The sequence below is a fragment of the Melitaea cinxia genome, chromosome 13 (assembly GCF_905220565.1).
Source record: "Melitaea cinxia chromosome 13, ilMelCinx1.1, whole genome shotgun sequence".
In the NCBI taxonomy this organism is placed as follows: domain Eukaryota; kingdom Metazoa; phylum Arthropoda; class Insecta; order Lepidoptera; family Nymphalidae; genus Melitaea; species Melitaea cinxia.
The window spans coordinates 3086719-3102991 of record NC_059406.1 but is presented as its reverse complement, the minus strand read 5'-3'; the positions used below and the strand labels follow the sequence as shown (position 1 = coordinate 3102991).

At 41.4% G+C, this 16273-nt stretch overlaps 1 protein-coding gene across 1 annotated transcript; it reads right to left on the bottom strand.

Moving 5' to 3' along the window:
- Nucleotides 1-4024: 4024 nt before the first annotated feature.
- LOC123659237 lies at nt 4025-7609 on the bottom strand. Its single transcript, XM_045594486.1, has 2 exons — nt 5150-7609; nt 4025-4645 (listed from the first exon to the last, which is right to left on the bottom strand). Exons 1-2 carry the CDS (start codon nt 7607-7609, stop codon nt 4025-4027), a joined length of 3081 nt encoding a protein of 1026 aa, XP_045450442.1.
- Between the last annotated feature and the right edge of the window lie 8664 nt (nt 7610-16273).

The window sequence follows — 16273 nt, the reverse complement described above, 5'->3', positions numbered from 1 at the left end:
TCTATGTGACCTTACTCTACAACTACATAATGTGTAGTAATTGTAGCTAATAATACAAAATTCAAAATAGTTTATGAATTTTAATGTGTTACAAACAAGTCGCAATAATATTTACGTGTTAATTAATTGAAAATTTTAGTCAAAGAAATAAAATCTAAAATTTATTTATTCAATTAATCTTTAAAAGCACTTTTATTTCGTCATTTTATAAAACATGTATGGATCTTTTATTAAAAAAATTATAGATATAGCGACGCTATCATCGATTCGTAATGTAGATTCTGATAAAAAAACCAAAATAGAATTCAACAGTTACGCTTTCAAGTCACGTCTATTACATTGCTCATATTCAATATTTAATAAAAATTATTTGTACTAAATTAAATATTATGTACCTCATTACATCAGCCTATCGCAGTCCACTGCTGGACATAGGCCTCGATAGGTTCGTGCCAAAAATGGCATGAACTCATGTGTGTTGCCCATAGTCACCACGCTGGGCAGGCGGGTTGGTGACCGAAGGGCCGGCTTTGTCGCACCGAAGACGTTACTGCCCGTCTTCGGCCTGTGTATTTCAAAGCCAGCAGTTGGATGGTTATGACGCCATCGGTCAGCTTTTTAAGTTCCAAGGTGGTAGTGGAACTGTATTATCCTTTAGTCGCCTCTTACGACACCCACGGGAAGAGAGGGGTGGCTATAGTCTTTACTGCCACACATCTTATAACCACACATCAAATATGTACCTATTAATAACGAAATAAGTTCTCAATTAAAAATTATTTCACTAAAACAAAACATCTAATAAGAAACGTTTTAAGACTCTTTCGCATCTTTTCTAAACATTTCTTTTGGACGTACAACGAACGTTTGCCATTTTATTATATTCATATGTATATATGTATAGGTATTATAGCATATTATCCTATTAAGAAGATGCAGTATTTCAAAGGCGAACAAACCTACAAACTTGATAGCATTCTATCATCTCATTGCAGTAGATATCGTGGAATCTCGTGCTCCAGCAACACAAAGGCGAATCATTAACAATCAACTGGTTTAAATGCAATAAACTGTTTGTATTACATCACATTCATTTCTTATGGATTGTTTAGAAATTACAATACACATAGAAACAACTATAAATGAATATATTAATAGAAAAATAATTAATTTGCGATATAGACACCGTTAAATCTAATTACTGTTGCATGACTATCTATCTACAATACATAAATAAAATATGTCTGCCATTGAATATAACTACTAAATTGATTTACAATTTAGTACAAGACACGTTCCTATATTCATAAAACGGTCCGTTAGTAAAACAAACACTTTTCTGAGCTGTTGTAACATTTATCCTTATTTCTCAGACATTTCAGCATTATCTAAAAATATTGCAATACGTATCTCGATTAAATATAAAGTTAATAAAGTTTAAAAAACACCATTATTTTTATAAGCAAAGCTTGGTATGTAAAAATAATATTGTTTACAACAAAATTTCGTAAGCAAAGTATATTTTTTTTCTTCCGATCTTCTTAATGTTTTTTTATCTGCGCATGAAATAGAACACAGACGAAGTAAGCGAGTATCAGCTAGTTAATAATATTAAAAACGAATAAATAGATTGAGCTGCAAATAATAAAATTCAGGTCTCTGTCATTCAGACAGTACACCTACTGTAACGAAATAACAGACTTTAAAGGAAAACAAAATATAAAGAAATGATAAAATAATTGTGTTTGCTCGCAAACGAAAAAAAACCGACTTCAATTACATCGAAGGGTAATACAACGAAGATAGAGAGACGTAGATCGACGAAAAAATAGTGAAGTAACTACGCGTTATCAAGGATTACTCAAAAAGTAGTTATCAGATCTCGATAAAATTTATATGTAACCACATGATAAACATCAGCTTTTGATTAAATTAAAAATTATCAAAATCGGTACACCCAGTAAAAAGTTATTGCAAATTTTCGAGAGTTTCCCTCGATTTCTCTGGGATTCCATCATCAGATCCTGGTTTCCTTATCATGATACCAAACTAGGGATATCCCCTTTGCAACAAAAAAAGAATTATCAAAATCGGTACATCCAGTAAGTAGTTATGCGGTATAATACACCGTAGGTCGACGAAAAAAGCGTCAAGTAAAAACGCATTATTAGATATAACTCGAAAAGTAGTTGTTAGATCTCAAATAAATTTAAATGGGACCAATTGGCACACACCACCTTTCGATTAAAACAAAATTTGTCGAAATCGGTCTACCCGGTCAAAAGTTCTGATGTAACATACATAAAAAAAAAAAAAACAGTCGAATTGAGAACCTCCTCCTTTTTTGGAAGTCGGTTAAAAATGTAATACAATTTAATGGACACTCTACACATGATTAAACTTATCTATCTTTGTAATTATGAAATGTCAAAAACCATTAATAGCTTTTATGGAAATGCTTGTAAATAATTTAAAAAATAACGTATGAATCGAAAAAAATATATTGCTAAACATATTTCGTTTAACAAGGAATGTCACTTAGATAAATACGACACTGAAATGCAACACACATAATAAATCAATCAAACGACTTCACATACTAGTATAATTATATAGCTATGCTCCCTACAAAAAAATAATAATTAAATAATAAAAAAGTACAATCAAATTAAATACTTCCGCGAATCACCTCAAAAAATAAGTAACAAACAACAAGATCCGTGAAGAGGGAAGTCCTAAATGATTGTGGTAAAAAATAAAATTGATAAAAGAACATGGGAACATGAAATTAGGTTAAGCTTCGCTGGACATTTTGACGAATTTACGTACGTAGCCGACAGTCGTTTGGTTGTTTCGTCGGTACATTGTATACTGGACGTTAATATATAGTCTAACACAGAATTTCCACCAATCTGTATATTGCGCTGTAAAAACAGGTTTCATTTGTCAAATGGATTTGTAAAATTTCTCATTCGACAATTTATAAGCAGGAAGAAGTGAGGGACAATAAATTAAACATACACACATATACAGCTACACTATATAAACAAATCAGTTAAATATATGTATAAATTACATATATTATTAGATAGTATTATACATATGAGTTTATATATAAACTCATTTTGTACTAAAACTTGTTTGAAGTTGTTTACAAATTTGATAGCCTTCACATTCGCGCAAATATATATATATATATATATATATATATATATATATATATATATATATATATATAAATTTTTATATATATTAATTTTATCTATATTATTATTATTATTTTTATATATGTTAATTTTATCGATCGACTGATTTAGTCCGTAACTAATGTGACATGTTTAACTTAAAATACCGTGCAAAGAAATATATATATTTAATTTTCATCTTAGTTAAAAAGCATATAGGTGTGTGTTACGTCCGACCTGGAGTATATTAAAAACGAGTGGAAGCGTGATCTCAGGTACGAACGGGACGAACACTTGTCTGCAGTACGCAGAGCTAACACTTAATGTCTTAAATAAAAATCCTACCTTAGTTTCACTGAATACTGTTCGGTGAAGCCTCGCCAGGTATAACTTAATTAACATCAAACTATAATTGGCCAATCATTACGTCTAATGCTAATCAATTATACTTAACTGAAGTGGCGGGCTGAAGCAGGAACCAGCAATCAAAATGGCCGTTGTTCGGCGTAGTTCCCTCACGTTTTTCACAATAATTCAACAAGGAATACAAGGAATACAATTTGCTATTAACAATTAAATTACTTCAAACAACAAAGGATGGTTCGATCAACAAAAGGCGATAATTTTTCGCGAGAACGAACAAGTACAAACAAAAGCGTAACTTTTATACGGAGACCGGAAAAACGATGCAAACTTTTAAATTCAAAAGGTGAGGAATGACAGCTCATAGATAAAAACCATTTCGTAAACTATACTAACTGTCATAGATAATATAATAGTTTAGTGTTGCTACATTTGGTTCATAACATCTACCCGCCTCGGCCAGGACTACCTGGCCGCTAATCAATTGGCAGTCGTGACAAGGTTGATACCGCTCTCTTCAGAACAGAACCGTCCACCCGAACCTCAGCAAAACGGGGCACTCCATCTGCTCCAAAGACGAGGTTAAGAATGCGCCCTCTGCGCCAACACAGTGGCGGTGAGTTAGCGTCCTTAACCAGAACGAGGTCACCAACATGCGGTGGATCAGTCTTGTCAGTCCACTTAACGCGCTGCTGGAGAATATGCAAACATTCCAAATTCCAACGTTTCCAAAAGCTCTGAGTGAGTTGTTGGATCAATTCAAACCGCGAGAGACGATTGAGTTTCACATCAACATAGGGGTATTCCGGCAGGGCGTTCAGCGGCCGTCCAATCAAAAAATGGCCCGGTGTGAGGGCTTCCAAATCGTTAGGGTCTGAAGAGATCGGGCACAACGGGCGTGAATTCAACATGGCTTCAATTTTGCAAAACACAGTTGCGAGCTCCTCAAATGTTAATACGGACTCGCCAATTACTCGTCGCAAATGTGTTTTGGCAACCTTTACAACACTTTCAAAAATTCCTCCCCAGTGGGGGCATGACGCGGGACTGAACTTCCAAGTTATTCTGCGACTAGCTAGTCTAGACGCAATATCAGTCTCATTAGACGCCAAAAATTCATATATCTCTTTTAAATAGTTATTTGTGCCTTTGAAGTTGGTGCCGCAATCCGACCGAATCAAGGACGGTAGTCCTCGTCGTGACACGAATCTATCTAACGTCGCAACAAAGGCCTCTGTCGAGAGGGCTGAGACTAGTTCTAAGTGTACCGCCTTGGTGGACAGGCAAACAAAGACGCACAGGTAGGACTTGACCGTTTTACTGTTCCTGAGGGTCGAGGTCTTAACCGAAAAGGGACCTGCAAAGTCCGTCCCAACTCCAGCAAAGGGCCTTGTCTCTGTGACCCGATCCGACGGCAGGTCACCCATGATAGGCTGCATGGTAGAGGCCTTGAGTCTATAACAAGACATGCAGCGAAAGACCACACTACGGATCGTCCTTCGGGCCGATAAAATCCAAAATTCTCGTTGTAAAATGGCCAATAAGGCATTACAGCCGGCGTGGGAGTTCTTGATGTGACGATCAGTCACCAACAAACTCACTAAGTGGCCACTTTTGGGCAACAGGAGGGGATGACGAGCTCCATACGGGAGGTTTGCGTTCCTTAGACGCCCTCCGACTCGCATAAGACCCGCACTGTCCAAAAAGGGGTTCAGTTTGCAAATGGCTCCAGACAGCTTACATTTGCCTTTTCTCAAAATATCAATCTCATTTTCAAAGTTCTCTTCTTGCACAGAACGAACCCAATGAAGAAGAGCATTCTGGAGCTCTTGTGGCGATAAGAACGCCTCCAAGCATTTGTTCTGTGGGTGTCTACAATTTCTGGTGAAGCGCTTGATCCAAGCGGTGACCCCCAGTAATTTGTCTAATGAGCTGTAGCGATTCATTAGGAAATCTGGGTCGAACGGATGGTCCCGCCGTTCAATCGCAAGGGTTCGCAACCCAGGCAATGTGACAGTATCCAAGGCCGGTGTTCGCGGCCAATTAGATTCTGACCTGGTCAACCACTCAGGTCCCCACCACAGGGAGTGCTCAACCAAAAAGGGGGCCATACATCCCCGTGATGCGCAATCAGCAGGGTTGACTTCGCCAGGCACATGCCTCCAGATTAACGGGGTTTCCGATTTCTGGATCTGAGAGACCCGATTTGCAACAAACACCTCTAAGGTGTGGACTGACGTCTTCAGCCAACATAGGACAATTTGACTGTCAGTCCATGCATAGACTGTCTCAATGTTAACTGACGGGCACAAGGTGGACATGACGTGATTCAAGAGGCGAGCAAGAAGGGCCGCCCCTGACAACTCTAGCTTGGGAATTGTCAAGGTAGTTCGAAGAGGCGCGACCTTGCTCTTCGCCATGACCAATGACACCTTCACTTGACCATCCATGGTCACGGTGCGCAAATATACGGCTGCTGCGTACCCACGTTCCGAAGCGTCCGAAAACCCATGAAGGGACGCTGTATGCTTCCCTGGTGGAAGCATAGCACGGGGCAACGATATCATATTGATAGCAGGCAATGAGGAAGCAAACAGGAGCCAGTCCTTCAAAATAGCTTCGCGGAGTGGCTCGTCCCATCCAAGACCTGCAGTCCAAAGTCTCTGCAGGAAGCATTTGGCCCAGAATATGACTGGGCATATCCAACCATTGGGATCAAACGTTCTCGCGACAGTCGACAGAACCAGCCGTTTCGTCCAAGTGCGAAGCGAATCCAAATCGACGTTGAACGTGAAGATGTCCTGGACTGGTCTGTACTGTATTCCAAGGACTGTCATCATGGTAGGATTGTCACGGTTCTCAAATAGGTGAGGATCCTGCTGGTGGTCATCAGGTAGCCCATCCAAGAGCGCAGGTAAGTTGGAGATCCATTTACGCAATTCATATCCTGCGGAGGCTAGGATGCCAATCAATTCGTCACGCAAAAGGAGAGCCTCTCTCTCCGTGGACGCACCAGTGCATATGTCATCAACATATAGGTCCTCCTTCAAAATGGCGGCTGCGCGAGGAAACGACATACGCTCTCGATCTGCGAGCTCCCAAAGCGAACGTATGGCCAAAAAGGGGCTAGACCGCAGCCCGTATGTGTTCGTGTTGAGTTCGTAGACAAGTATGGGATCTTGCGGGTTTTCCCGCCACAATATCAGCTGGTATCGACGATCATCAGGGTGGATTACCGTTTGCCTGAACATCATCTTGATGTCAGCTACGAAAACGAATTGGTGACGCCGAAACCGCGTGATGACGTCACAAAGGTCCTTAAGCAATTTGGGACCAGAATGAAGACACTGGTTCAAGGACACTCCCGATGTGGTCTGCGCAGAACCATCAAATACTGTGCGCAGCTTGCCACTTGACGGCTTTATCACAGCATGATGCGGTAGGAAAAAATGCTCCGTCGAGCGCCAGTCAAGTTTTGACACAGACATGTGTCCCAAATTCTCATACTCCCGCATGAAGTCAATGTACTTCTGTTTAAGTAGCGGGTCCCTGCTCATGCGGCGCTCCATTGCCAATAAACGCTTCTCTGCAGTAGGCCGCGAGTCGCCAAGGGGCGGTCGTACGGCAAGAAATGGCAATCTTGTCATGATCCGGCCAGAACGAAGATAACTAGTGTTGCTCTTGTAGAACCGTTCACACTCCTCGTGTTCCGGATCAGAGCGGGGTGCTTGTGGTGGCTCTTCCACTTCCCAAAATCTCTGCACGGCGTCAGAGAGGGCGGAGCCCACCATCAAAGCCGTTCCAGGTTCAGCAGGAGGGGGAGCCCTCAATACAGGCCCCATCAATGCGAACCCAAATATGGTCCGGAGGGCTACTAAGCCACCTGGCTGCAAAACACGATCCTTACCGAGTAATATTTTGCCCAGTACATCGGCGCCAAGCAACAAATCGACCGTGCCAGGTAGGTCGAATTTAGGGTCAGCCAAGTCCAAATCGGCGGTCAATTTTACCGCATCCGCAGACAACCGAACTTGCGGGTGACTGCCCAAGATGTTCTCCATCACAATGGCCGACGATCTCAGCGTCGGGCGTGGAGAATTTGAAGGCGAGAACTCAAACGAAACGTGGCCCTCAACCGTGGTTACAGGGGCGTTCCCGACACCTCTTATTACATCTGAATACCTTTTAATATTCAGGCCAGTCTGCCCCACCAACCAAGACGAGGCTATGCACCCTTGTGAGCCTGTGTCCAATATTGCTCGGACTACAACCGAGGCGCCCGTCCGTCCCCAGACCCGGACATAGGCCGTGGGCAAGAGGACGGTCTCAAAAGGGGGTGGTGCATAGCGGGGGCAGACGCCAACATCCTAATGTTGGCGTGGCGGCGATCTATCGCCGCTGTCCCGGGACGGCACGTCAAAACGAGGGAGTGGTTTAAACTCGCCCTCCTCTCGATGGCGACTGCCACGAGCCATAGTCGGCGGTTCGTAGCGCCGGGAGCGTCCGTCCTGAGGGTTGCGCGGCTCCAAACGGGGACGCTCCGCCAGAGGGGGGGACGGCAATCGTACCGGACGTGCGTCACGGTAATCGTGGTAAATGACTGGAGGTGACCGTGATTGGTCACGAGGGTGCGGTGAGGGCGAACGGGGCACAAAGGTGCGGGATTGAACCCGAGGCCCCCTTCCATACCCGCCCGTGGGGCTGCGCGCCGAATTATGTCGGCGATCCACAGCAGCACAATCTGCGTGGCGGGGGGGAGGTGAGCCGGACTCCAAATTGCGGGACTGAGCCCGGTGTCCGCTCTCATACCCGCCCGAAGGCGACCCCGGGTGGTCGCGGCGGCCATTTGCGTTGGCGCACAGCACCTTTAAATGTTGCCCTCCACAAACAGGACACGGGTGCATGTCGGGGCAAGCGCGCTGAAAGTGGTCCCCCAGGCAGGAGAAACACCAGCCTCGGGCCTTAGCAATCCGCCTACGAGAGGCCACATGCAACGCTACAAAGTCCGGGCACTGCATCGTTCGGTGCCCCCGGGACTTACAGAACCGGCAGACCGGTCGCGCAGCCTGCGCGACTGCAAAGCGGGGGGACGCCCTTCCCTTTGGCGCCATTTGAGCAGTGCGCCGTTTGTTGGTGGGTCTGGAGCTTGATAGTCCCACCGGCGCATCCATAACGTCGCCCATGCGACACTCATTCTCCAGGAACGCCAACAATTGCTCATAACTAGGGAGAGGAGATGCCTCATCCCTAGTGTGCGCCTGTTCAAAACGTGCTCTCAGGGACACCGGCAACCGCTTGAGCATAATACGCACCAACCAGTATGACGACTGGTCAACCGGCAGGCCCAAGCGGCTAAGAGCATTGGTAGCTGCAACGAGGGGGTTAAGCATCTTGGTCCTCAACTGGGCGGTATTACTCACGACAGGAATGTCCATTATCTGGTCGATATGAGCATCGGCCAGACAGCGCTGGTTTTGGTAGCGCTTGGTGAGTAATGACCGCGCGACCGCATAGCTCCCTTCACAAATCGGGAGGTGCTGCACCAATTCTCTTGCCTCTCCATCCAGCACTGAGAGCAGGTAGGCCAGCTTTTGGGACAGGCTCAAATCCTCCCTAGAGTCCACAAGGCTTTCGAACAGGCCGATGAAACCCATCCACGCGTCGAGTCGACCATCGAAATGGGGGAGATCCAGGTTAGGCAGTCGGGTCAAAAGGCCCACGGGAGTCTTCAAAGAGGCCCTAGTAGGCGGTACTCCAGCGCGCGAGGCTAAGATCTCCCGGGCGCGTTGGGAGATTTCATCGGCGAGGCCCAAAATTTGGACGTAGTCCTCGTGGACTTGCTCCCGTCGCTCCTTCGGAAGCGACTCCATTGGCACATCGTCAAGGTGCAGAAGGAGGCGCTGGTACAGAGTCTCGACCTGTTCAAGTCGAGCCGGGCATTTCTCGTACCTGTCTATTAAGGCCTCCGTGCGGTCTTCCCTATTCACCAAGGCGACCGCTGAACTGAACCATCTCAGTTGAGCTGTGATTCCTGAACAAGATTCACGGACCATGGTGACCGCGGTCGAAGTCATCTTCAAAGGCACAGATATAACAACAGTAACAACAAACAATAATCAAATTAATTCCAATGAAACAACTGCTATCACTGAATTGAAATCAAGTATCAAATCTTAAATAACTTCAGTAATAATACAAGAAAAAATTAAAACTAAGTTTTTTAATCTAATATTTCAACAAACTAGATTCAAAGCAATAACACAATTTACTCAACAAATTAATGAATTTACTGATAAATACCCGTTTAAACAGCTATTTCTAATCTTATACTAACAAACAAGAGTATTTATAAGAAATTAACCTTCAATAAAGCATAAGACAACAGCTGTTATTAACTCAAATCCAAATATTAGACCTTAAGTATCTAAATATAATATTTTAATAAAGAAAGAATTAAACAAATTGTGACCTAACTTATTCATACAATATAATAAACTGAGCAACAATAAGTTAACCACGCTCTGCTACCAAAAACTTGTTACGTCCGACCTGGAGTATATTAAAAACGAGTGGAAGCGTGATCTCAGGTACGAACGGGACGAACACTTGTCTGCAGTACGCAGAGCTAACACTTAATGTCTTAAATAAAAATCCTACCTTAGTTTCACTGAATACTGTTCGGTGAAGCCTCGCCAGGTATAACTTAATTAACATCAAACTATAATTGGCCAATCATTACGTCTAATGCTAATCAATTATACTTAACTGAAGTGGCGGGCTGAAGCAGGAACCAGCAATCAAAATGGCCGTTGTTCGGCGTAGTTCCCTCACGTTTTTCACAATAATTCAACAAGGAATACAAGGAATACAATTTGCTATTAACAATTAAATTACTTCAAACAACAAAGGATGGTTCGATCAACAAAAGGCGATAATTTTTCGCGAGAACGAACAAGTACAAACAAAAGCGTAACTTTTATACGGAGACCGGAAAAACGATGCAAACTTTTAAATTCAAAAGGTGAGGAATGACAGCTCATAGATAAAAACCATTTCGTAAACTATACTAACTGTCATAGATAATATAATAGTTTAGTGTTGCTACATTTGGTTCATAACAGTGTGATTATTTCGTTTAAAAGATTAGTTTTATTAACTTGTATTTACACGTTTCGCTGATATGTTCTCTTGTTGCGATGCCGGCACTTAATTCGTCGTTTTAATTATTCATTATTTGATATTATGTATTATTGTCTTTTTAAAGTTTTTTTTAGTCCATTTTTATACTTACATTATAAAATATACTACATTATCTACGCATAATTATGATTGTTTTTAATTGGTTTCATATAAAAAACCCATATGCGTTTAAACTAAAATACGGAAATACAACAGTATAAAAAAAGCATTGATTAACCACGCACGGATATATTCTGAAGAGTTGTCTTGCACGTCGCGTAATGCTACGTGCAGACTCGTGCAAATTTACGAGCAATGTGGTTCAGCTAAACGAGCTGGACAAGAGTCAGTCATGGCCGTTTTTCCTGTAATTTAACTTACATATGACTTATGACGTAGACATAGCTTGCACGTCCTGTAGCATGTTAAATTATGTATATTTTGGATTATACTGAACTATAAATATTATAAATATGTGCGAAACAATCCATCAATTGCCTATTATCGCATTAGTAAAAGTTAAGGAATTACAATAAAAGCGCGAAAGTTTATCAAGTAATAATAGTAGCTTCTGCTTGGTGTATATAAGATGACATTCATTTATTTACGAATAAAACTTAAAATTTTGCTCAAAATCACGTCACGAATCTAAAAGATGCAACTTAGATTCCACCGGTCTATGTGCAGCATAAACGTAAGCGCATTTAACCCGGACGTCGCTCTCTGATCTCCGAGGACGTTCGAACATTAAATTCATCACTTACAAAACACGTTTCGACCTCTTATCGTTTAACGGAAGCATATCGTAGGAAAATATCGGACAATTGCTTCATTGTCGTTTGTCTAATTAAAAGAGGGAAATACATACAAATGTGGTCCGCAAAATATAACGCGTTAGAAGAATAAGTTCAAACAAAAACAGGTTATTTGATGTCTAAATACAGAGTAAGTCGATACAAGTCGATAGGTCGTATAATTTCGGTTTGAATTAAAATGAATGACCTTTTAAGTAAAATAACATAATATTTGTTTACGTATATCAATCATCAGAACACGACATGAACGAAGAATAATAATTGTGTTTGCAGGCAAACGAAGAAAAACCGATTTCAATTATATCGACAAGTTAGTAATACAATGTAGGTAGACGAAAAAATAGTCAAGTAAATACGCATTATCAAAGATTACTCCAAAAGTTTTAATCAGATCTCGATGAAATTTAAATGTGACCACATAATAAACATCGGCTTTCGTTTAAATTAAAAATCATCAAAATTGGTATACCCAGTATAAAGTTATGCGGATTTTTGAGTTTCCCTCGATTTCTCTGGGATCCCATCATCAGATCCTGGTTTCCTTTCATGGCACCAAACTAGATATATCTCCTTTCCAACAAAAAAATAATTATCAAAATCGGTTCATAAACGAAGAAGTTATCTCCAAACATACATTAAATATATATATATATATATATATATATATATATACCGTCGGATTGAGTAACCTCCTCCTTTTTTTGAAGTGGGTTAAAAAAATTTGGACGCGCCAGCGCGTTAACTTTGATTAATCAAGAAATAAATAATGCTCGATCCACAATCCATTTAAAAATCCCGCCCGCTGTCTATCCCCTGACCTATAGTGAACATTGCAAGTGCAACTTCATAGCTCTGCATCAATTCGTAAACTCATCGAGTGACGTCGTGGATCTTCGTTTTTTCTTCGGACCTTTTGCTGTCAATATATATAATAGCGCATCGAATGCACCGCGCCGCGCCCGCTAATTTGTTTTGTAAACCTACGTAGTTTTGTGCCGTCTGATTAATATTGCCTACCGTAAATCTATAATTATCCGCTTTGGGAGTTGTGTAAGTGAAGGGAAGAAGACTGTATCAGCCCTGGACAAAGTGTTACTGCGCTCGTCGTGTGCCCGAAGGACAGCGGCGGCGGCCATTTAAGAAGAAGCTTGCAAAGGTCAGTTTCCCTTCCTCCATAATTCCAAAGTCCCTACGTCCCATTTACCTGTGGGATCGAGCAAACAAAAAAATATACAGTCCACTAAATCGCCGCTTAGAATTTCGTATACCCGCGCCACCATTGCTGGTCCTTCGAGCCGGATTTCGAAACCGCTAATTGTTAAATAGTTTAAGTTTATAAGATTTACACGTAGGTAATTAATTATTCCGCGCTGTACGGGTCAACGCACATTGAGCAATATGATTGTTTTGCTAATTAGTAACCTCTTTAATTTAGCTGATTTATTACGAAATTGTTATTTTCTTATGCAGATTTCTAATGAAATTGATATTTGTTTGCTACGATTGACGTCAAATGACGTCTGTACTTCTGCCTATATATACTCAAAATAATCTGAATAAATTTAGTGTTAGATCGACTTTCATTGGGTTTGGTTTCCCTCATAACCTTCCCTCACATGTCGTCTCTCACTCAACCATAGACTGTACCATACAGTTTTTTGGTCCTTCGAGATTACTTTCTTCAAGACAACAGTCTTTCTTCGAGGATCATACAGACAGGACCATACAGTTTTTTGGTCCTTCGAGAATACAGCCTTGCTGCTGACAAGCTGCGCAGTCATTCTGAACCTGCAAGCTAGAAGACAACAGTCTTACTTCGAGGATACATACAGTCGTGTTGATCCTTCGAGAAAAAAAAAAAACAAATATTTCTTCGAGAAATCACTCAAGAAAACAGTCAATCAAGACTATAAACTCTACGGATTTCCATCGACATTTGGAGAATCCACATACAGTGGCCACAACGCTCACGTGGAATTTGTGTGACTGCGAATCGGTTGACTGGCTTCCCAGAAGCGGGTTCCACCAGTTAAATTGAGAAGGCGCAAACAAGGTCGCACTATTCACTGAGGGATTGGCCTGGACCCCTGAAGACGGTCCTATCAATTTTACATCAACGTCAGCATTAAAAAATGATGAAAATGGAGGGATCACTTCAAAGTTCAAATGCCACTAAGATCTCAACGACGGATCGAGGTCAGGCAACAGAATTGATGTCACTGCAAAGAACAAACTTCCGAGCTTTTCATCGACAAATAAATCGCTTGAAAGTAGATGAAATCCAAGACAAATGGGAGCTGGAAGACGAGTTACGCAACATACAAACGCGCTGGAACGCAATAGATGCTTTGCACTTGCAAATAGATAATATCCTACAAGGATCGGATACCCAGTACGATAGTGAGTTTTACGCCTACGAAGATTCATATAAGTCAATCAAAAGGGCGTTGAATCTTAAACTCACATCGACCATTCATCATGAAAAATCGACACCACAGATCGACTTGCCTACGTTTACAGGCAAATATACGCAATGGCCTACGTTTTATGACTTATACGTAGAAAGTATTCATAATAACAATTTGATTACAAAAACTCAGAAGATGCAACACCTAAAGAGCAAATTACGAGGAGATGCTGAACGAATCATCCAACATCTAACTATCTCAGCGGACAACTACGACACAGCGTGGGAATTGTTGACACACAGATATAACAATCCACAATTGTTATTTACTAAACAAATCGAAATCTTTATTAATCAGCCAGCCGCTCAAAAACAATCCGCGTACGAGATTAGACGTATTTACGACACGTCAATGGAATGTATCTACGCTATTAAAAACCTGGGTATCGATACAAGTACCTGGGACCCATTACTAGTTCATATTATTACAAAAAAGCTGGATACAGTCACCTATAACGACTACAAGGAAGCCCGGAAAATGCCACGAGAATTACCTTCACTCTCGGAGCTAATGGACTTCTTAGAGAGCAAATTCATCGCTTTAGAACCAAGCGGCATAAGAGATAGAGAAATGTTGTCATCATTCAAAAAATATAATCAACAAAAATCAGTTAATAACAAGACTTACAAGCCTCAATTTCAAAAAGAACATCGGTATGGAAAATTAATAAATAAAGAATATCAAAGCGTTGCGACATACATGTCAAATTGCCCGATTTGTGACAAGAAACATCCCTTATACAAATGCGAAAGGTTTATCAAATTAACACCGGGCGAACGTTATCGAATTATCGAAGATTTTAACCTTTGTCATAATTGCTTGTACACACATAACAAGAATTTATGTACGTCAATGAAAAAATGCAAACTATGTAAAAAGAGTCATAACACAATGTTACATGACGCCTATACTATAAACATTAATAAGCAGTCTACAAACTCGCTGACTGACATGTCTAGTGGGTCATCAACCCAACTGAATACTCCAACTCCGCAAAAATATCAAGTCTCGTTGCAACAAGATGCTAAGCAACATTGCGTCAATCACGTCGCTACGGATGAAGAAGAGATTTTACTGACTACCTTGTCTATCAGAGTTAAGGCCCTTGATGGCACATATATGACATTGAGATGTCTGCTCGACCAAGGCTCTCAGATTTCCCTAATATCGGAAAACGCCGCTCAGATGCTGGGCTTGCCGCGGCAACGGTACCATGCTTCGGTATCTGGTATTGGTAACGGATCGAAACATAGCAAAGGAGTCGTCAAGCTCGAGTGTCAGTCTATTTACCAAGACTACGAGTTTACGACGCAAGCATTAGTCATCAATCACGTCATTAACAATTTACCAAACATATCCTTCAAGAAAGAATCGTGGCCTCATATACAACACATACAACTAGCCGACCCGGAATACAACGTATCTAGGCCTATCGATCTATTACTAGACGCAAGCATATATTCAGAAATTATAATGAGCGGCCTGATCAAAGGTCCGAACATGGCTCCAATAGCCCAACAAACAAAGTTAGGCTGGATACTATCGGGTAGCGTGAAAACGTTTAAATGTCACGTGATTACTACAGACCTGTCAGCGATTTCTCAATATTGGGAGCTAGAAGAAGTCAATGATTCGTCTATCGAAATGACTCCAGACGAAGAGTATTGTGAACAATTCTATCAATCAACAACAAAACGTTTATCAAACGGACGATATGAAGTGGCCCTCCCCATGAAACCGGGATTTGAAAAGGACCTCGGTGAATCGAAAACAAAGGCAATTGCTCAGTTCTACAACTTAGAAAAGAAGATGAATAAAAACGATTGCTTCTCGGAAAGCTACAGAAATTTTATGCAAGAATACGAACAAAGTGGTCACATGTCTCCCGTTACAAAATGTAGTTCATTTGTACACTATCTTCCTCATCACGGTGTACAAAAAAACGACTCTACAACAACTAAACTACGAACGGTATTCAATGGATCATCAAAAACATCAAGTGGATTCAGCTTAAATGACTTGATGGAGCGTGGTCCGAATTTGCAAAAGGATTTACAGCATCTCATCTTAGTATGGCGACAACATAAGTATGTCGTTACTGCTGACATAGAGAAAATGTTTCGTCAAATAATGGTTCGAGAAACCGATCAACATCTGCAACGTATTGTCTGGAGAAGCATACAAGAAGCCCCCTTAAGGGAGTACCAATTGACTACGGTCACGTATGGTACAAAGGCGGCCCCTTATCTCGCTATGCGTACTA